This window comes from Sphaeramia orbicularis, chromosome 20, assembly GCF_902148855.1.
Source record: "Sphaeramia orbicularis chromosome 20, fSphaOr1.1, whole genome shotgun sequence".
Classification (NCBI taxonomy): domain Eukaryota; kingdom Metazoa; phylum Chordata; class Actinopteri; order Kurtiformes; family Apogonidae; genus Sphaeramia; species Sphaeramia orbicularis.
Window position 1 is genome coordinate 23210479 of NC_043976.1, and position 24404 is coordinate 23234882.

At 37.5% G+C, this 24404-nt stretch overlaps 1 protein-coding gene across 1 annotated transcript in view; it reads right to left on the bottom strand.

Moving 5' to 3' along the window:
* Nucleotides 1-24404, bottom strand: part of cntnap2a (contactin associated protein 2a) — a 361415-nt gene that overhangs the window by 211838 nt on the left and 125173 nt on the right. The window contains exon 2 of the mRNA XM_030123092.1: nt 3629-3739. Within this exon, the coding sequence (XP_029978952.1) occupies nt 3629-3739 (111 nt within the window). The remainder of the gene's footprint in view (nt 1-3628; nt 3740-24404) is intronic.

Sequence of the window (24404 nt, forward strand, 5' to 3'; positions counted from 1 at the left end):
TTAAAAAATGTGAACTTTGACCTACTTTTGCCAAATGTAATGACACCTATTACGGGTCACTGACAGTCTATAAAACCAATTTGGTTTGAATTCAACCAAAGTATTGCTGCTACAGATATTTGAGATTTTGCCCATTATAAGTAAATGGGGGGGGTTAAAAATTCATAAAAATTTAGTTTGACCTACTGTTCACAAAATGTAATGAGATCTATTCTGGGTCACTGACAATCTATAAACCCAATTTGGTGTGAATTCAACCAATAGTTTTGCTGCTAGAGTGTTAACAAACAAACAAACAAAGCAAACCAAAAACAATACCCCTTGCCTCTCCTTTGGCTATTTGGCTTTGACCTTTTCTATTCTATTCTATTCTATTCTATTCTATTCTATTCTATTCTATTCTATTCTATTCTATTCTGTTCTATTCTATTCTCGATCAAATATCTGTAATTGGTCAGCTCATGGCTGATAGGGATAGTTAATGCAGCAGAGTGGCTTTTCTGTCGCTTTCTATGGAATGAAATCCTTTTTTTCAAAAAGCAGCAGTTTCATCTTTTTCCTCTAATCTATTTGTCTATACTCTCTCTACCTCATTTTTGCTCCATGGCAACATCAGGCAGTGCACTATGTTGGACTGAGACTGTTATTAAAAAGGCACCAGCTTTGCTTCTTTACTTCTACACTCTTTGGGTTGCTTTATTCATTTTTTTTTTTTTTTAATTTTAATATAATAGTTACTATTCGAAGCTCTGTGTTAGCCTGAGGCTCTCAAGTGTGAAACGGAAGTGAAAAACACTTCCAGTCTCCAACCCATTTTTTTTTTTTTTTACAAATCTGCTTTAGAATTTAAGGGTTTTGTCCTTGGCACATGCCCTAAGCTTACAGGAAATTCTGTGTAGTGGTTTTGAGTATTTCTGCTGACAAATGGATGGATGGATGGATGGATGGACAAGAATGAACATAACCTTCCCAGCAGAGGTATCAGCCACTTAAATAAAGCGCTGTGCACGTTTATACAATATTTACACACCAAGCACACAGATGTAGACACACAGTAGTCAGACGAACAAGCAGGATAGGGACTGGGGGCCTGGTGACTGGCTGGCATGAAGCAGATGGTTGCCTGCCGGAAAATCGTTAAGGCATCATTTTACCTCCGTCTCTCTCAAACACACCGAGGTGTACACTTAGACATGGATATACATACACTTTCATACACACAGAGACACACACCATCACACACAGACCTATTGCCTAAAACTCAAACAGCTGTCAGCATTCACAACACACGCTTAATATGAGTGGTGTGTCCCATTGATTTTGTGCCTCCCCGGTTGTATAGCACAGGGAGATTGGAGTAGATTGCCTTATCAGCACACACTCATGCCACTGATGGCACATTTGTTTGCCAGTGTAGCTGCTGGGGAGGATGTCTCCTTACACTCTAGTAAGACGGTGTATTTGTGATCTTTATGTATGCTCTTTTGTGAAATGAAATTAAAAGTACTGCAGGTTAGTGATACCCTGGTTTTATTTTTCTGAATATATATGCAAGTGTGCAGTGTAATCCTGTTTTGCTACTACAAGGTTACAAGTGCTTTTGCTAAAACTTCTTGAGTTTCTGTCAAAGTAAGCGTGTTTTTGTGTTATGTGCAAGCTTGACTTGCTGCTCACTTGTGGCATTATCTCATTCAGTGTGTGTTGTGATGTGTCAGTAGTTCATTGTTCCTTTGAGTGAGGCATAAATGTGGGTGTTATGCTTAACTCTTTGAATGTGTAAATGTGACTGGGTGTACACTTATGTTCCATCAATGCTTCTGGATTGGACTGTAGAGTCTTTATGGGCATTTTTTTTTCTGTTAAAATGTTTCTTTTAAATAACATGAATAAGAAATATAATGAAAACTAAAACCGTGTAGAAAAAAAGAGGATAGAATTCTGATTTTTACCATCCCATTATTCTTATGTATACACCACGCTACCCAATTCTGTCTTACTAGTGAATTCTTCTGCCTTTCCCCTTTCCCTCTAATTTTAGACTCCAGCCTGTCATGTGGTAACGAGGTGGTGACCTCCTCTTTCACACAGTTTCATTCTCTGCAGGACATGAAGGAGATAAAACCTTTCATTTTTAAGGCTGCTTCAATGTGTGTGTTTTGTATACACTCCATCTGTGTCTGTTTTGGGACATTTAACAGTAGTTCTGATTTGTCACTGTGTTGTTTTCCCAACAGTCGTCCTGTCTGTCCTGCACTGTCCAATGGATCACAGAAATTTGGAAATGTGAGAGGGAGAACTAGGCAGGCTCCTAATTATAAGTCAAAACTGACAAGTGGTGAAGGAAAGAGAGTGCAGAGTGGCTCCTTTTCTGGCAGAAATATTCAGTGCTAAATACAGAAACAGTGCTCTGTTGAAATAAATGTATATCTCAACAAAGCAGTCAGTGGTTTAACCACTGTATATTTGGATTTTGGAGGACAGCCATCTTAAGTCATTTTATTTAGACTGGCACCAATTTTTATATGTCATTGTTCAAAGTTTTTATTATAATTTTTTTTTTAAACTTTTCAAATCATTATTATTATTATTATTGTTATTATTATTATTATTATGTAACTTTTACATAACCAAAGTCCCACTGAGACCAAGATCTTGTTTACAAAGATGACCTGGTCAAGAGATCAGCAAATCTGTGAGTAAATCTGCCTTGTGTCAGAAAATCATACTTGTGAACAGCAGTTCAAATCAGAGATCATGGCTTGTTTTACTAAACAAATATATTTAATGTATGTCTTATATAACTACTGTATGTCACATACTGTTATGTACACAGATAAATCAGTAATTTCAACTCAAAACTGATAACACCTTCAAGTAAAGTAGATTTTCAGTACAACAAGAATCCCAGAGGAACTTTATTTCTATATTTTGTCAAACACATTTTCCCCGAGGACTTTCATTATTGAGGAGATTGAATAAACAAGACATGCAGAGAAAGAATGGACAGTATTTGCAGTGATGCATTAGCACACATTAGAATATCATCTTTGTTTTTCCTTCTTCTTTTTCTCTATTTTTTTGTAGTTATTAAAGCTGGAGAAGCCCTGGCCTCTTTCAAAATAATCTTAGTGGTGTGATTAAACATACCAGATTACTTTACCTTTTGCCAGCTCTGAGCTTTGTTGCCTCAGCTGTAGTGTGACTATATTAGATCGTAAAGTATGAATTATTAATTGTATAAACATAGAGGGGTGTAATTGTTGGGCCCAATCTCTCTCTGCTGTAGACTGATTTGGAAATGAGCTCCAGTCTGAGTCATGGAGATAATGACTGAAGCTGAGAAGGAGAGAGAGAGACAGAGGAAAGAGAGAAACACAGAATACAAGAAAAAAGAAAAAGCAGAAAGAGAGGAGTGAGTGCAGCTGTGCTGCTCTATGAAGCGTGTCACTCTGTGAAGGCTTGGACATTTACCTCTCAGTGTGTCATTTGTAAAATCATCTATAAATATGTATGGACATGTCCCTTTACCATTTACCTTTACCTGCATCTCGATTACGTGTGTGTGTGTGTGTGTGTGTGTGCGTGTGTGTGTGTGTGTGTGTGTGTCGGTGTCGGTGTCGGTGTCTACCTCCTCTCCTGTTGAGCTTGGCATATCCAGGTGCATATCCGTTGGAGAACACAGATGAGCTGGTGAATGCTGTGTGAGGCAGAGGGGAGGCTAGAGCCTCATCACACTTGTCTGTGGAGAATGAAAGAATATAAAGAATGAAGAAAAGAAGAGGAGAAGAGAGGGACAGAACAGGTAAATAGAAAAGAGGAAGTAGGAAAGATAGTGAAGGGGAGAGAAGAGGAGGGGAAAAAATGGAGAACATTAAAATATGTGACATTACTAATTATAGAATATTCATTGATGTGGAATAAACTTTGTCTAAACATTGACACCAAGTCTTCGAAATGAAACCATTATATGCGTAAATATTCAGAAGCACTTTAATTTTCACATTGTTTTGCTCATTGTCATAAATGCTTTGCTCACAAGACTAGACACTTATTTTGTTTGTTTGTTTGTAGGTCAAGTATAAAGTCACATCAATGAGACTTTGAGGATTCATTCATTCAAAACAAGAGACTCCACCGACAAAGAGGGCACTGCAAGAAACAATACCAAAAAAAAAAAAGGTGACGATAACTTATATAAATGTAAAACAATGTACAATTGAAATAAATTCTACATTTAACATAACAAGTAGGAGTCACTAAAGGGCACTTGGTTCTCTGGTTGCCAGCTTTAGAGATGTTTTTCTTCAATAGTCATCATCCTCATAAATTAAACCCATAATTAAGTCAAAACAGGCCAGAACTGACCACATTTGGAATAAAAAAAAAAAAGTGCTCTGCACTATTTTTTAAATTCTCTGCTTCAGAGATCCAAATTTGTTAATTTTTTACCTCCATTATTTTGGAAACATTCTGCTTGTCGACCTATGGAATCAAAGGTTCAAATACATGATCTTTTCTTATTTCTTATTCACATGTTGTTTTCCTCAATTTCAAAACAAGTGGAATTCTGACTGACACAATGGTCCATTCCCACCTCTGATTCATATCTTACTATAAAAAATACTGGGAAAGGAGTGGATGGGATGCCCTGCCTCATTAAAAACTCTATATTTTAAATAATGTCTACAAACTTTAGAATTTTTGTCCCAGATTAGTTTAAATGTAATTATGTAAACAGATACTGTACATAACTCCATCTGTCTGACAGAATGAACTGGTAATCAAATGAATACCCACAATGAAAATCATTGAAAGAAGAGCAAAGTGGCACCACTGTGGCCCATGCTAACCCTATGTCAACTCACAACTACTAGCATTCTCAAAAAAAAAAAGCAAATAAGGGTGCTTCTTCGAAACTGGTCCCTAAAAACAGGACATGGGGGTGAAAAGAGAAACTTTTTTTTCAGATAAAACACATTTTTATATTATTTTACATTATATTTAATACAAAAATCTGTATGTAACATGGTCAAAAGGACACGAAAATTACACACTACTATTTTTTAAAAATATCTCTTTATTCTCTCATGGGTACATTTTGGTAATTGAACTAATTATGCAAGACAGAGTGTTTCACAAAAAAAGACCGCTGTTGCAAAATCATTCATGATTTATATACGTTTAAATGGGCAAGTTCTGCATGTAATGCAAGTGGACACAATGGGTTACATACAAAACCTGGAATGAGACTGCTGATTCATGAAAAACCTGCATGTCTAGATTAGAAAAACCACTAAGATCATCAAATTTAACACAGTGTCTTTATTTATAGCAGTATATAAGACCATTTCAAGAGACTTTTTCAAAATAAAATGCCCTGACACCTAGGTAGCTTTTCATGTCCCAATTTTGGTCATATTTTTGGGTCCAATATTTTATTAAAAACTCATTAATTTTGGGATGGCTCAGAGCAAGAGTGTATAAATACATATATATATATATATATATATATATATATATATATATATATATATATATATATATATTTATTTATTTATTTATTTTTTTTTAATTTATTTATTTATTTATTTTTTTGCATTTATCTGAGGTCATCATTAGGTACATCCTGGGGGAAAAATGTCTAAATTTCTCTTTTATTATTGGATCTAAAAAGCTGGCAAAGTGCCAAGTACCAAAATGTACCCAGTTTCATAGAAGTACCCATAAATAAAAGAAGCCTGAGACTAACAGCACTAGTATAAGAAGCACAATAGAAGAAAAAAATTGCATGGGACAAACACACAAAAACACAGCGATAAAGTCCTTTTCTTTTCCTTGCCCTTTCACTCACTGGTGCTCACAAACACAAACAAACCCAACTCTTCCAGTACATTAGGTTTCATACAGAGAGACTTTGTGGATGGTCTGTCATGCAGGTAGAAGCAGTCAGTAGCTCCCTGCCATGCCCTCCATTCAGTGCGTGTGTGCACGAATGTACAGTATGTGTTTGTCATTCTTTGCATGTTTGTGAATAGATGTATCTTTGTTTGTATGATTCACTATAGAAGAAGTCAAAACCATGTTAACCTCTTGGGCTTTTGACTTCGTAGATGTATGAATTTGTGTCACAGGTGAGCTCAAGGAGAAAAAAAAAAATCACATAATCAAAACCCCATAATGTGTATGTGTTTGTGTGTGGAGGAGAAATGGTTTGCCACTTCCCTCCTGGCTTGCGAGTGAGATTCATATTTTCCTTCACTGCAGATTTTGACAGGTGATACACAAACAGACACACAACTTCACCTGTATAAACACACCCAAAAGTAATGAGGTTCCTGTCCAGTGACCTTGTACACAGCACAGTGGGAAAATCCACTAGTGAGCACTGGGTAACTGACTCACCATCGCACAAGTGGACAACAACATGCGCTGGAGAAGAATGTCAAAATAAATTGCCCGGCACAGGATCACTTTATTAAAAAGTATGTTTGCACCTTGCTAGAGCTGCCCGTGTCATTATTTTCGGTATCAGTATTTTTTAACATACTGAGCGTGAATGCAACTGTGTCTTGCATGGACGGACATCTGCTGCTCTTGGTGGAAGGTGGTGTGGTTCCTCCATAGCAATGCAAGGAATCTAATCACATGAGCTGGTGTATTTGGACATAACTGGTGTATTTTACTGCAGCTGGATGTGGTCGTAATGCTACAAAAATGCGATATGCAAAAATATTCAAGTGTCCTAAATTATGCTTGCAAAACCAAACTCTCCTACACCCACAGACAGTCTTGCAGTTTTTCCACAAATTCTTACAAACATACAGTCGGCATCCCAACACTACAACACTAACCCTGCCGCTCTACAGAGCACAATGTCATACCCAGAATGGCTCTTCGTTCATGCTCGCAAAATGCTTCAAGACTCAACGCTCACTTTTTCCAGCAGGTTTGTCAAGTCATAAGCGCATGCAGAATTCCAAATAGTTCAGGCTGGGAATAAAGGCATGAACGGATTGGGAGAAGGTAGTTAATGGTAAGAAAGCGGATTTTAAGGGAATGGAGCTGTGAAGGCGTGGAGAAAAATACAGTGCACTTCTCTAATGCCTGGAGTTATTTCCTCAGGGCCCTCTCAAGTCACTGGTGTGGGGAAAACTGCTTTGTGGAATGCTTTTAGTGATCAAATGATAAAAACTGATACCTGTAATCAGCAAGTTAATGCTCCCTTACAAATACTTATAAAGCAGAAGGGCACAGCTCCACCAAGGTCCTGCTGTTTCAACCAAATCCCACATAAGGAAAAGAATAAGAGAAAAATTGACTTTCCATCCGTTTTTTCTGGATTTGCTCCAACATTGAATTGGTTCATCCTTGGCCCATGCGCTACCCTTCCACCAACGCGAGTGATCACATAACCTCCTTGGCAGAGTTAACTGTACAGCAGATCACTGGCGGCGTCACACGTGTGAACAAGCTTGAGAGAAAATGTATTTTGCCTGTCAAATCAGAAATAAAAATAGCCAACCATTACAACATACACCTCTAGAAACCAAGGTTTAGCCTCTCATTCTGATAATGACCACCTCTCCTAAGGAAATGTTACCATATAAAAGGCTTGGTTTGCAAAGTGACTGATTAGATTTAAATATATATTTCCCCCTGTCCACTCTGTATGAATTACACATGTGCCTTGGCTGAAATAGTAATAAAAAAAAAAAAAAAAGTGCATATTTTCGACATGCATAAGACTGATATTTACACCAGCTCATGTTATTTGCAGCTTTACTTTTCTGCATACTATTGTGACTGTTGTGATTATTCATGTGGCCTTTCCTTATACATATTCAACATATCATTGATATGCCTGCTGGGCTCTATAAATAATATCCCAAACGTAGTCAATTTAACCTACAGTTTAATCTTTGCCACACTTCTGAGATTCACATGGGAACCAGTGGCAAATACAGCTGCAATGCCTTTGATTATGTATTGAAATGAGTTTCTAAATTATCCTTGTGGCATTTAAGATCTGAGCTATTTTCAGGAAAATTAATGAAACTGAATTGCTTCAAAACCTTAGGAATTTTGCACCTGTTTTGCACTTGAACTCAGTGGCTCTACAGTACATCTCATCAGCACTGAGTGATGTTATTGTCGATGTCCTGATTCACTTTGGATTGCTTCCACACCTTGACCTGTAACTGATGAAACTTATGAGCAAAAATGAAGTGGTAACAACATAATCTCCATGGAGTTGCTTTAATTCTGGCAGTTAACCGTTAATAGCCAAAGACTGTATTTTACTTTACAAATCTGATACGGTCATATTAACTGAAATGTCATCCTACAGGTCATTTTAATTAAAATGCTAGAACTATCGGCGTGCCCATCAGGACACCCTGGCACCTATTGAAATGCTTGGACTTTTAAAGCACACTAGCAATCTGTGTTAGACTACAGGCCTTAAATTACTGGCAATAAATCTGAACATTGTCTGTTTTCTCACGTTTTCCTGTCCTCAAGGAATGCTGCTTTACCAACATTGGGAATACACCTAGATGATTTATTGCTTTGAGATGATTAAAAAGCAATGCAGTTTCCTCGCACAAGTTAACTGTATGTGTGTGAAAGAAAAGACAGGGGCTGTGTTTTACCTTGTTTCCAACTAATCTCAGAAAGATATCTAGAAACAGATTATACATCAATAAGTCTGCCAGCTGCTGCAAAACACTAATGTAGCGCTATAATAGATAATTAAAATCGTAGGTAATGAAATAAAAATGTACACACCCACACAAATGAACACATTACAAGCATGGTTACATATGCAAATATCTCAAAAATTGCATGCACGCTAAAGGTGTCCTGTAACCAACAGCTCATTTGTGAGAAGACAGCAAACATTCATGAATGCAGACATCTTGTCCTCAACAAAAGATTGAAGCTGCTGATATTTGCCTGTGTCTCAAGAGCAAAGCAAGGTTCTGTATGTTCAGGTACTTTAGGGCAAGCAAATGAGTACAATATCCAAGAGCAAATGTCAGCCTTTTCACCAGGGGCTAACAGACAGATAGTTTTACACATGACGATAAGAGAAGGGAGCAGGTGGGGGTGGTGATGGAGGCTGGAAAACAGAGATTTTCAGCTATAGGTAAATAACCAGGATGTGGAAAAATATCATTCAGGAGACATGTCAGCTGGCTGCCACCACTGTGGAAGCAGAGCCATGGATAGACAGAGTGTGGCCATTGCTGCCACATCACTGGAACTGAAGCGAGCTGGAGACAAATTGAGCATAATGCAGTCCAAGGTGAAATTCATGACAACCTAAAGATCACTTTGCAGAAAAAAAAGCCTAAAACTGGAAAAAAAAAGAAAAAAAAACTTGAGGGTTTTAGCCCATATACTGCACAGAGACCAGAAACAGTGACATACATCAGTTTGAATGACAGTTTGGGATAAAACATTGGACACACACAAACACAAATATTATTTTTAACAAGAGCCAAAAATATCATTTTTGGCATCCAGATTTTAACAATGGGCTCAGTCAGTCCGCCCCTAAAAAACATTCTGTATTCTGTAACAGTAAACTAGGGGAAAAAAACACACCATTATCTGTATTTAATGAGTGTGACACTGTTGTGAGTGGATTTTCAGTGCTTTCAAGTCTGTCCTCTCAATAACAGTAGACGCTGAAGTTTGGGGGCTCGGGGGCTTTTTTCTGGACTCCAGTCATGAACACAGTAGAAGCTGTCAAAAGTGCCAACAGCTGCATGGAGGAGTAGCGTGCCTCTCCAAACTGCGAGTGAGAGTCTCCGTCTGTGACTATCGTGGTCTCTGTTTTTTTTTTTCTGGTAGCAGTCCAGACCTCTGCTTTCTGTTTTTTTTATTTTATTTTTTTAAATCATATCCACATTTCCCTTCAACAAAGACCACCTGGCACAAAATGAGAGCTGGTCTGAAACTGAATTGTGTTTTGCTGCAATAGAGGCCTCCTCCAGGACCTCATTTCTTATGTAATATTTATAAACTTCATTTGGCCCACTTCATATATATTTTGGTCTGACTCTCTAAATCTGAGAGTTTTTCTTTGGCATGAGAAGATCCAGGCTAATTCTGTAGATGTCTGAGCTGGAAGACACAGTTTACTGTATGTACTGTACGCCAGTCGGGATGAGAGGCTGTGTGAATACTATGGCTTTCACATCATCATCATCTTACTGTTTCCATTACATGCACATGAGCCTGATGTTGCCATGCACCCACGCTGTGAGGGGGTGAGGAGAGAGCTGTGGGCACATGTGACAGGACTACAATCCCAAAAACGGGAAATAGTTGACACAGTATGAAAAATGCATATAGAAAAAGAAAGCAGTGATATTAAAATATACTTTGACTTATATCACATTGAAACTGGCGGTAACAGATTCACAAATAATTTGGGACAATTTGGGGCTAGTCACAAGTTAATAAAATGAAATAATTATGTGATTTAAAACAGCAATGTGAATAAATGATTGTAATCACGATTCGGCACAACAGCCGCATTTAGGAAAGGTCTTGTCTGGGCTAAGAATGACCAGTTCGTCATCATATGTGAGAGGAAATGATTGAAATGTTTAAAAAAAAAAAAAAAGATACTGATCAGAAAAAGATACAAAGGGATATGGATATTTCACCCTCTGTGGTGCAGAACAGAACTAAAAGAGTCCATGCGTAAAGGGCAAGAGTGCAAGTGAAAGCCAAACGCCCATGATCTCTGATCCCTCAAATGGCACTGCAGTAAGAACCGACATTCATCTATAGCTGAGAGAACCACATGGGATCAGGATTACTGTGGCAAACCTTTGTCAAGCACCACAATATGGAGTTTCATCCACAACTGTGAGTTCAAAGGCATTTTCATCTTTAGTCTGGAGCACACAGTGAGATTTGGAAAAGATGCCTCAAAGCCCAGAGAAGTCAGTGACGCCTTTGGATACTGTTAACATAATGTTGATTGTTTTGGCTCAGTAAAGTTTGAACTGGCATGTGCGGATATAACTAGCATCACACAGTCCTTACCCACAAGGACCTGAAGCCCCAAAGCGCTCTTCAAACCTACACAACTTCCCTGGAAAAAAAAGAGCAATTCTACAGCCTGTGTTGTTGTGTGACCTTGGTGTTTTAATGTTATTTTGGATTCAAGTTGACAGATTGAAGTTGGTTCAAAATAGAGCAATATAACAACTCAATTTTGACCTGTTAGAAAATGAAGGCATACAGCTGAAGGGCAGTTGTGCTGCACACTTTAGATTAGAGAGGGTTAATACATACATACATTTCATGACACAGTGTCATCCCTGACAGCTGCCTCTTTGTCAGCATCAGGTGTGGAAAGTACATTTTTGAACAAATAGTAGCGTGTTGACCTATAAAATGCAGATAACTTTGATGGTTTTTTAAGTGTTTACATTTGTGGTGATATGTGTCTTTGCAGTGGAGCTATTTCAGATTACAGCTTAAAAAAAAAAAAAAAAAAACCTTGACTCTTTAACATTAAAAAAAACAATATATTTTATACATTACCAGTAGTTTTTTTTTTTTTTTTTTTTTTTTTTTACTTATTAATAAAATGGGAAAAAAACACAAAGTATTGTTGCAAGCTACAGTTGAGAGGCAAGATGAATAGTATATGTCTGAGACACTATATTAGCAGCCTCTAGAGGCATATGATCCTCTGGAGTTACCAGAGTCTTATATCAGTTATGCATGTTGTCAATAACTGTACTGAGGCCCAAGCATTAAAAATAAAACAAAAAAATGTAATATATTCTACACAGTATCAGAGTTGCATTAGTCAGTAAAATAAATAAAATGAAAAAATAAACTGTATTATTGTAGAAAGCAATATTTTTTGATACTGCTTTAGACTTATTAGAAAGGCAACATCCCACACAACAACTGATGTACCTGCATAAAAAAAGCCACTCTTGTCTTGTTGGCCTGTACAATTGTCAAGCAAGGTCACACTTTCACAGCTGTCAAACCCAGCAAATTAAAGCAACTCTGATTTGAAAACTGTTTTCAAAAATAATGTGAAGTTGCTCTTTCCATTTTGGGGTCACAGAGAAAGAGTTTAGAAAACGGTCAAATGGCCATTTGCTAATTAGCAAGCAGATACATAACATGTTGTCCTGTACACCTGGAACTGCATGACAGCAGCTCCCTAGTGGGTTTCTCAAAGAGGTATAGGACACAAATTAACAGATGTTCCACAGCATAGAAAACGCTTCTCTAATTGGCATTACAGATGGTGGTTCACAACATTTTCCAGTATCATGACTAAAGAAAAAATCTGAAGTAGAAATAAGATTTGTTATCTCAGTCTACACCAAAGTGTAATGTAATGCCCGTAATGTGTGTCATAACTGTTTGTTTACAAGTAGACACTACAGGACTGAAGAAGTCTCTTGGATGAGAGATGAAAGGTTTTCAAAAAGAGCTAAACTAGTCCAGTTGAACCGAGAAGAACTACCAAGAAGAACGCTGACCCCGGCAAATGAGAACCAACATAGACATTACAGTCTGTAGTTTCTGCAGCCATGACAGCAGCTTTGGGAGCTGTGTGCTTTGAGCTGCGTAATAATGTAGCATCCTAACATAAATAATACACTATTGTTGTATCATTACAGGACAAGTCAGGGGATCACTAAAGCTAGTGGCTTTATCTGGGCACCATAAATATTTTAGGTCAAGCTAAAGTGGAGTGTGGATCCTTGGAGTCACACAACAGAATGAGTTAAAATGAAAGACAAAGTGAAACATTACTCTCAGCCAGGTGAACGTACTCGGTGCCAACTTAGATCAAAGTGATCAATGTGTGAAATACATGTAAGTGATTTAGAGGTACGTGTATTAAAAATGATCCCACTGAACAAGTGACCCCATACTGCCACAGTACATGAAAACATTACAGTACAACACTCATTACATCACCTCTCAAACAGTAAAGAGCAACAGACAACAACAAAAAACACACTTTCATAAATGGTGTCACTGTGAAGGATACATGGTAAAGTGCTTTGTGAAAAGATAAAAACATACTGACAAAAAGCACCACATATGCAAATTCTGTATTGATATTTAAATCTATAGTGCATTTATATGACCTTGTCCCTGGAGTATACAATATTAGTTTTAGTTAAAAAAAAAAAAAAAAACACACACACACACACCCATATTGGAAAAACATATGTAAGAATTTCTTGACTGTTCAGCAGGCCACTTCACATTTACATTCAGATCACATGCATCACAACTTCTGTGTATTCGTGTGTGTGTGTGTATAGCTGTGCATTATGCTTCTACTGTAAATTCAGTAAAAAGTTCCATTATGCACCTTTGTGCACATGGCTCCCACTGCCTTGTGGCATGAAATAGCAGAGGGCTGTGGAGTGAATAACAATTTTCTAAACCCCAGGGTGGGAGCCTATTCAATTTCAATTCACACAATACCCCAGTGGGAATTAAAATGGCCATTTAACTCTCTACGACAAGGTGCCAAATTTTCTAAATGTAAAATCTGTTCAGTGAGAAAAGGAAGGTGCAGAAGGGTTATCATATTTTTTAAAGAAATAACGTTCCCAGGGCAGTTGCAGAAAATTTTGCTGATTTTCTATTTCAAAAATTCTTTTAATTAAAGTTATTTCATGCAAGTTTCATGGTCTCAACAGTTTCCCCACAACTCTCTCTATCTCATTAAAAATGTAAACATGTATACAGTGCAGAATTTTTGTCACTTTGCCTCAGGGTGAGTTACCTTGTTATTATAACTATTCATCCCTCCAACACTGTCTCTCCCCTTCCTTTATCTCTTTCCACATGTTCTTTCTGGCATTTTCCATCTCTGTTATGTATGTGCGTATGTGACTGTGTATAAAGATGCTATTAGCTATTTCCCCTCTCTCCCTTAAAGACGCATCATTAAAACGTAAATCTCTCTTTCCCATGCACAGTGTTTAGTCCGTCTTTACACTTTCACTAATAATATCTATTTCAACGCTCTCATCCTCTGACTTTCCTGACTACCCACCAACTACCCACGACCACCCCAGGCTTGCCAGCTCGTTGCTTCAGCCGTTAATCTAAATTTTTTGGTCCAGATTCATTTTTCATGTCTTGGAAGCCTCACCAAACAATTTTTGTCAACAGATCTGGTGCCCTGTGCCAATGTGAGCACAGACCAAGCGCATAATGAGATGTTTTGGATGAAGCAGCAACACAAAGACAGACATGGAAACACATGCACAGACAGACGCGGACATGTACCTTTTCTTTCTTATTTCCGTCTACATTTACATCTGTCAAGTGAAATTTAAATTAACATTTTAAATGCCGCAAAACCAAAAACCATTTCAACATTTAGACCTCAAAATTGCACACTGACATTACACCGTAACACTCAGAAAAAAAACAGGGAAATGGAAACACTGATCAGTGCTGTGCAAGCTTGTACTTTTGGCCTAAATTTATAAGAAAATAAAATTCTAAGAAATACTTTTGGCATCGTTCAAAAGCTTGAACTAATGGACAATAACCAATGGATGCTTCATGAGATGATGTATTGGATGGATATTCTCCTACCAGCATGTGGTCTCAAAACACATTTCTGAATGTAGTATTGAATGACACTGAAATTGATTGAAAATCTTACAGACTTGAAGAAAAATAAAAATACTTTAGAGGAAAGGCAGCTCTGAGATTGTCTCTGTGTTCTACTGTTTGTTCTCGTCTCCATAAAAACATGATTTAATCTGAAAACATCATGAAATTTTCTGATAACAGTTCCCAACTCTTCCAATCAACTTCTTAAATGAGTATGTGGTATCTAATACTAACTCTACTTCAGTGAACTTCAACAATCTATCCTTGAAACTTTGGAAAACTAAGATTCAGTTAGTCTGGCAAGCTCAATAAATCCTTGTATATCTGTTGCATAGGTTCATCTATTATTTATTCCAGTAATTAAAGGTCTGCTCAGGATGACTGATTGACTGCGTCACTGGTAATCCATGGAGCCTCAGGCTGGTTTAGAGGAGGTCTGTGGTGATACAGAGTCCCCCTGATAAGAATCCTCTGCCTTTTGCTGATTTGGTAACAGACTTTAGGTAAAGGATCAGAAGAAGAAATGGGCTCAATCCCAATTCACCCCTCAATTTTGCGCATTCACATGAAGGGGTAGGGGCGTCCCAATTCTCAATGAGTCTGAGGGGAAGGGCTAAGGGGGAGGACTGTTTGGCCATTTTAGGACCACACGCCAAATGGAGGGGTATGAGAAATCTCCCATAATTCTGTTCGACTCATCGGCAAGATGGAAGCAAACACAGCAAAAAAGTACAGCAGTATGATGAAAGGAACACACAAATGTACATATTTTCTTCAAAAACAACTTAAACGTTTGATCGTTTGTTTAATGTAGTTTCAATGTGTTATAGACCACATTTCTGCAGTTTATAGTTGATAGCCACAGAAAGATGCCCAAAGCCCATGCGAGAGAGACAGTTACAGCTGCTGACGGCATGGTGAATACTTTTGGAAACAAAGTTGTTGTATTTGTTTATAGTGGCACCAATAACTGCTAATGACGTAACAGGTCTCAAAGGGTTGAACCATTTCATAAAGGAATGTTTCAATCCCTATTCCTTGCAACTCCATTTCAAGGGGTAATGCAAAGTGCAAAGGCTAAGGGTTAGGGGTAAGGGGGAGGGCCAAGGGGTGAACTGGGATTGGCCCATGGTGTAGTTGCATGGTATATAGACACTAAGAATACAGTGAAACCATTTTGAATAAAACCACTACTATTATAAATCACATTTTTTGGGATTCTGGCACTTAGAACAGATGCATGGAATGAAATGTAGTGAGTATACTGACACTGCAAAGCCCCTGTGTATGAGAGTATGGAATCAAGAGAGACAGGAAGTTATTCTCAAATCCATATTTTTCACCACCTCAACCCTTCGATCCTCAGTTGTGACCTAGAAGAGCCATTTCAAAGGATGCCTCAGTTCTCTAAAATGCACATTTGTGAGTGGGGAAAAAACAAGGCTGGTCAGAGGAACGATCATTGACAATACACAGATGTTTCCTTTGCACAACTCTTTTCAACAATCTGTGTAAAAGAAGCCTGACACATGTATTGATAGTATAAAATACAACAGGACCAGAACTTTGAAAATAAAACTCTCCTCATCCAGAGCAAAGAAACAGAGATTATGAACCACAGCTGTAAATACCAGATGATGCAACTGTTCCACACATTATATTTAACCAGTGGTGGAATGTAACAAAGTATTTGTACTTAAAGGAATGATATTTTGCTTTTTTTTAAACTCACCCCCTCCAGGTCGTTGACTGTCCCCTTCAGCCACTTGAGTTCATTAATACAACCAATAACTGAACATTTTAGGTAACTGGCTCGAAGTTTGAACATACTTTCAGTATGGACTACAACCGCTGCTGGAGAAAGCAGTTGCCAAACTGTACAATGAGACCAAAACCAAAGCAGTGGAACCACTGAGATAAGCATGTAGGATAGCCCCGACATGTGATGCATGCTTTGATTGTGGATAGCAAACTCTTTAGTTTGTTATGGGATTTATGCTGCTCATTGAGGATTTTGTTTGGATATCATTTATTATGACTGAATAAGATTGGATTAGCTGTTTTCTACGGTTTTCTACAGAAGCATGTGTGTGGGAAGGGTCTGAGAGTTTGAGTGGGTTCCTGAGCTTTTGAGGTGCCACAAAAACTAAATGAGCAATTTTTTTTAAATTAGACTAGTACAGAAATCTGTGAAAACCACTTTTGATTGAAATAATTTTTATTTAAGGGACCTAAACACACAACGCAGGCTGTTCTTTTCATTCGTTTGTTTTCTGTTCTTGTGTTTCTTTTCTTGCTCCTCAACCTGAGGAGATCAGGTTGTATTATACTGATAAAAATGAGAAATAAATAAAAAATTGTCCTTTTACTTAGGTAAGATTGCTGAAGTAGTATTACTACTTTTACTTGAGTATATTTTTTGCAGGATATTTGTACTTTTACTGAAGTACTAAGCTTCAGTACTTCCTCCAGCACTGTATTCAACTGACACTGATGTAAAAAGACAGCACTGAGGTGAGGATATCTCGTTTTGTTAAATGCTTTTGCCCCCGCTCCTCTCTCCTCTAGTCTCTGCATCTCCTCTGATATGAGGGACTAAAATTCAAGGACAGGACCTGAGGAGCTACAAGAGTAACAGGCTAGCTAATGTGGTAGATAATCATTATTACAACATGCATATGCCCTCAAATTTAAATTCAACAATGTGATTTAAATTGAAACAACTTCTCTCTCCTTTAGGAGTTTGACAAAGCAGTGTTTATTTCACAAGTTTTTTTTGTTTTTTTTTCAGTTTCTTACCCAAACAGAAACTAATATATAATGCAACCCTTCGACCTCAGAGGTTTTATGATCCTGAGCCTGACTCCTCCAGTCCCGCAGGAGAGACTTGGTGTGCTGCTCTGTGTTTGAACAGCAGTAGGACCAGTGCACTGTGTGTCTTGGTGGAAATCTGACACCTTTAAAAAATACATTATGGGCTGGAGGATTAAACTGTGTGTAAAATGTGTAATGGAAATAGACTCAACAACTGTCCTCTGCAGAGGTCGGTGCTGTATTAAGTGTGTTTTTTTTTTTATCTTTAAGTCAAATTAGACACAAAACTGAGAATAGACTATCAAACTGGTTTTAAAAAGTTAATTTTCTGTCACATATAATTTCATTACTTTTGCTGGTGTTTTCGATTTTTGCTCTGCCATCATTTTAGCATCAATATCATGGGTAAATATCATATCAGTCATGATTTTGGTAATCTCACATGAATGTGGTTTAATTTGGAATACAAGAAACATATTTGATAGGAAGGAAGATAACATAAAGGTATGATCTATAAATATTTTAGACAAAAGCCAGGTTATAATTTATGTTCAGCTGTCTAAAACAAACAAATACCAAGTGCAATGGTTTATATTTTTATTGTATGAAAAGGTCTGTCCTTAACTTGAAGGCTGCCGATGTATATGGAGGACTGAACCTGCCAAATTAAAAAAAAAAATATAGAAATATAAAAATGACTTGATAAGTTCATTTCCGTACCATTTATTTATCTATTTTGTCCTTATTTATATTTTTCCTTATTTAATTTTTATCCCTGCATTTATTTCTGCGTTGCTCTCTATTTACATTTTCCCCCTTTTGCATCTTCTTCCTCTATTTATTTCTGCATCTCCTATTTATCTCTGCATTACTTTCTTTTTACATTTTCTTCCTCTATTTATTTCTGCGTCACCTATTTATTTCTGCGTTGCTCTCTATTTACATTTTCATCAGTATTCCCCTTTTGCATTTTCCTCCTCTATTTATTTCTGCATCACCTATTTATTTCTGCATGGCTTTTTATTTACATTTTTTTAATCTCTTTTCTTATTAATTTCTACATTTATTTCATCTGACATCTTACTAATTTATTGGCTTTTTTTAAAATTCATAGTCATATTTACCTCTTCAGTATTCCCTCTTTTGCATTTTCTTCCTCTATTTATTTCTGCTTCACCTATTTATTTCTGCTCGTCCTTTTTCTGTTTCTTTATGCATTTATGCCTCATTAGGCAAATGAGGGAGGCAGTCTTTAAAGGCGTGTCCTTAGGTCAGCTCTTCTCCTATTGGTCAATGTGTATTTGGCTGCTGTGCTATCAGTGCTGAATAGACAAGGAAATACCTGGTGCTTGTGGTGTCGGTAGAGGGACATGAAACTGTGTTGTTTGAAAACCAGCAGGATTACTACTGCAGTAAATCCCACAGTCACTGAGGACTTGACTGTTTGGTGTGGACAGAAGAACCCAGAGAGTGTTTGGGTTTGCTTCATGGACCGACCTCTGGGATCACGGGACACTGGTGATCCAGATGCAGTTGGAATCCAGGCATCCAATGTGGTTCACAGTAGATCAGTGATCCAGATTTGACCACTGCAAACCGAAACGAGCCCGACAGGACCCGACGGGTCGGGCCGGGTTCGGATAAAAACTTAGGAGTGCCGTTCGGAGGCACCGGTACCAGCTCCATACCATTATGAACCGTGGCATGAAGGCACAGCACCTGTGCCTTCATATACTGCCGCTGTCTCTCGATTTCTGTCCGAACTCAACCCATACTTCAATGTTTGTGTCCGAACCCGATCAGTTCAATCCAGTTGTTCCTATATCTGTGTTATAGATTGTCATTAAATGTACTGGTTTACACATTTGTGGTATGTGACCAGAACCTGAATGAAATGACTCCATCACACTACCACTACAGAAACAGAACCAAAGACAGTTCTGTGGTTTAAATGTATTTTAAAAGCAAGTAATACCATGAAATGAAGTAGGTCTATGTTAGCTCATCTGGTAAGTATTTTTTTTAAACATCGAATGTTCACTGCAAATTAAGGGACCGAACCAGAACAACACTCCTTTTTGTCCGAACCCAGCCCGACCCGTCGGGTCCCGTCAGCTCGTTTGGGTTTGCAGTGCTCTAATCTGAATCACTGATCTAATGTGAACCACACGGATCCCCTGATTCCAATAGAACTGCATCTGGATCACCAGTGTTCCGTGGTGCCAGAGGTCAGTCCGTGAAGCGAAGCGAACCAAAACATTTTCTCAGTTCCATATCCACACCAAATACATATATACATATATACATATATATATATATATATATATATATATATATATATATATAGGGTGGGGAAGCAAAATTTACAATGAACATTTAGTTGTTTTTTCTCAGCAGGCACCACGTCAATTGTTTTGAAACCGAACATATATTGATGTCATAATCATACCTAACACTATTATCCACACCTTTTCAGAAACTTTTGCCCATATGAGTAATCAGGAAAGCAAACGTCAAAGAGTGTGTGATTTGCTGAATGCACTCGTCACACCAAAGGAGATTTCAAAAATAGTTGGAGTGTCCATAAAAACTGTTTATAATGTAAAGAAGAGAATGACTATGAGCAAAACTATTACGAGAAAGTCTGGAAGATACTATTAAAGAAGAATGGGAGAAGTTGTCACCCGAATATTTGAGGAACACTTGCGCAAGTTTCAGGAAGCGTGTGAAGGCAGTTATTGAGAAAGAAGGAGGACACACAGAATAAAAACATTTTCTATTACGTAAATTTTCTTGTGGCAAATAAATTCTCATGACTTTCAATAAACTAATTGGTCATACACTGTCTTTCAATCCCTGCCTCAAAATATTGTAAATTTTGCTTCCCCACCCTGTATATATATATATATACAGAAATTAATAAGAAAAGAGATCAAGAAAATGTAAATAAAAAGCCATGGAGAAATAAATAGGCGACGCAGAAATTAATAGAGGAAGAAAATGCAAAAGGGGGAAAATGTAAATAGAAAGCAACGCAGAAATACACTGAACAAAAATATAAATGCCCCACTTTTGTTTTTGCTCCCATTTTTCATGAGCTGAACTCAAAGATCTAAAACTTTTTCTGTGTACACACAAGGTTTATTTCTCTCAAATATTGTTCACAAATCTGTCTAAATTTGTGTTAGTGAACACTTCTTTGCTGAGATAATCCATCCACCTCACAGGTGTGGCATATCAAGATGCTGATTAGACAGCATGATTTTTGCACAGGTGTGCCTTAGGCTGGCCACAATAAAAGGCCACTCCAAAATGTGCAGTTTTATCACACAGCACAATACCACAGATGTCACAAGTTTTGAGGGAATATGCAATTGGCATGCTGACTTCAGGAATCTCCACCAGAGCTTTTGCCTGTGAATTGAATGTTCATTTCTCTACCATAAGCCATCTCCAAAGCTGTTTCAGAGAATTCATGAAGAAGACTGTGCGAGGAAAATGGTGGTCACACCAAATACTGTCTGGTTTTCTGACCCCCCTGGACCACCCAATAAAGTAAAAGTGCACATTTTAGAGTGGCCTTTTATTGTGGCCAGCCTAAGTCACACCTGTGCAATAATTATGCTGTCTAATCAGCATCTGGATATGCCACACCTGTGAGGTGGATGGATTATCTCAGCAAAGGACAAAGGAGAAGTGCTCACTAACACAGATTTAGACAAATTTATGAATAACATTTGAGAGAAATAGACCTTTTGTGTACATAGAAAAAGTTTTAGATCTTTGAGTTCAGCTCATGAAAAATGGGAGCAAAAACAAAAGTGGGGCATTTATATTTTTGTTCAGCGTAAATGCAGGGATAAAAATTAAATAAGGAAAAATATAAATAAGGACAAAATAGATAAATAAATGGTAGAGAAATGAACTTATTAAGCCATTTTTATATTTCTGTATATATTTTTTAATTTGGCAGGTTCAGTCCTCCATAGATGTAATGTGTTGTGTATAAACCAAAGGTTTTAGGATGCATTTTCCACACATTTATTCTTTCAGCCACGATTAAAATGACAGGGTGTGAGTGACCAATAAAGTCTAGGAAAGCATAAAAAGCAGAAAAATAAGAATATGAAAAAAAAGCAGGTACAAAAAGGTTAATTCTCCTGTCAGTGCTCCTGACCACGGTGCTGATGAAGATTTCAAGTTGCTTCCCAAGGGCCTTAAATGGCAGCTTGCTGACAGCTCCTGATGCGTGCTATGTGCCAGTGCTAATCACTAATGTGAATGCTAGGTACTGTGTATGCATTAGGATGGGTATAACGCGAAGACCAAATTTCCCTTCGAGGACAATGACACGAGTTAAGTTTTGACCTTTATGATATCAACAATTCGTTCATTCATTCCTCATATATTAACTTAAAACAGTAAATTTCAACTTAAATATTTACTTTCATTTCATGTGAGGACTATAACCTTTAAGGTGTACTCATCTCTAAGGACTGAGCTCATCAACACTTCATCAGACTGCATTTACTCTCTTTCCCTCATCAAGTGGCTACAGTCTATACTAGGTTGTTTGACCTGTCCACAGGGTGCCAAGTCAGATCTGTTATACCTGCCTGATTCAGTGGACTCTCGACCAGAACTGATCTGTTCAAAGCTCCATGAAGCATAGCCATTTCAGTCCCACACTGACATGCTCTACCAGTAAGAGAGTGTGCGTCCATGTGTGCAGAAGTGTGTGTGTGTTTATGTGTGACATTAAATGACTGGCAGGTCCAGAGAGCAGGGCCAAAACAAAGGCAAAATGACAGCATGTTTATATGCATTTGTTAGGGTATGGCACAAGGGATAGTCTGGAAGTATACTGTGAGGAGAAATATACAAAATTCCATTCATTCATCCATTTTCCAAACTGCTCAATCCTCAGGAGGACTGTGGAGGTGCCAGAGCTTATCCCAGCTACCATCAAGCAGAGGCGGTGTACACTCTACACATGTCACCAGTTCATCACTGGGCTGACATATACAGACCAACACATATACAGACCAACACATTCACACCTACTGGTGTTTTAGACCAAGTCATCTATTAAGTGCATGTCTTTGGATGGTGGGAAGAAGCTGTAGTACATGGACAGAACCCATGCAGACACAAAAAGAACACGCAAACTCCTCACAGATATGGGTTCCTTACTGTGAGGCAGCAGTGCTTATGACAACACAAAAATATCAAAACATATATACTTATAACAGGTTATGTTTGTTTTACATTAATCTTGTGCGATTCAATGAAAAGTAGTCACAATACAAATAACTGTAATTACCGACAGTAGTTTTTTGGTGTAGTGACCACAATTTGGACAAATAATCAGGATTCTTTGTGTGAGTTCTTCATGACAGTAATTACAGATGATTACAGTTTGTACATTTATAATATATATATATATATATATATATATATATATATATATATATATATATATATATATATATATATATATATATATATATCAGCCATTACTCATGTGATCTAACAAATGCTCCCAAGATGAAACACTTAAATAAGTGTCATAATAAACAGGCTATGTGTGATGAGGGCCTGAGCTCAACTAAAGTACAAGGCAAATTTGCATTGGCAACGTTTTTCCATTCTGCATACAATTAGCACCTGATTTACTTAGTCAGCATGTTATGCAGTCACAGGACTCGAGTGAACTCAAAGTGCAAAAGATCAGCAAGGACAGAGCAGAAATCACAACATAGAAATTGTGGAGTGGAAAGCAGCCAAAGCATAAGAAGAATTTAACATTCCATAAGAAATCTGCGACTCAGCAGTCTTCGAAATACAATACATCTTATTTGAAATTGTAAAAAGCCACATCACTGTTGGGGTGTGTGTAGCAGAGACTCCAGCTCCAGCTGACCTCACTGAAGCAATGGATTCATCAACAATGAACAGGTGGAGAGTGTAGGTGGTGTTGATACGGCCAAAAATTCACTGGCGTCCCTTCGCAACAGCAGTGTAATATACTGAACTATGGTCTAATATAACACAATGCATGTTTAGTTTAAGTAATTAACATTAATATGAAAGGTAAAATATGTTTACTTAGATTAATTTCCAAATTTTAACGGTTCTGTATTATATTTGTTCTTTTTTGTTGCTGTTTTTTCAGAGATGGAATGATCACACAAATATTAGTAAACCCAGCATAATGTGTTCTGTTCTGTGCTTTGTGTCTCCCAGGCTGGTAAACCTGCTTGATACATCACAACCACAATTTAATGCGCAAAAATGTCTGCAAAGAAAGAGAAAACAGCTTAGCAGATTTTACCCTGAGAGATTTTGAAAACTTTTTATTGCTTTTTTGTGTTAATATTGGAGAACAGATGAGATGACTATAGTGGCCAATTCTAGTTTCTTCCAGCAAACTAAGGGTCATGCACAATCTTCATAATAACATCGAATTATTAATTATTTCCCATGGTTCTTCAGGTGGGAATGGCTTTCATTTCACAGGCCATTAAAATACCATCATGCACAGACCATAGTAGGATTGTGGGATTTGGCTTATTGGTTAGTGGTTAGACTGGTATCAGAGGAACATAACTGCAGGAATAGTTTGTTTTAAGAACAATGTTATTGAACTAAAGGCTAGTAGTACGATGCTATTATGGTCTAATGACCCATATGAAGAGGAGTCAGTGTTGTAGTGATCTGTAAATGTGTTGTAAGCTGGGAATCAAATATTTCATTTTTCAGAATACTGTTCCTGTCTCATGTGTAGCTCTATTAAAAAGTAAGCTTAAATTTCTCTGATTTTCATGAGAGAGAAATAAACAGTCTTGTAATCAGATAATTGGGAGGGGGTTGTCTTATACTAATGTCGATTATGCAGTTCACTTACACTACAGCGAAATGAACATCAGTGGATTGCCATTCAA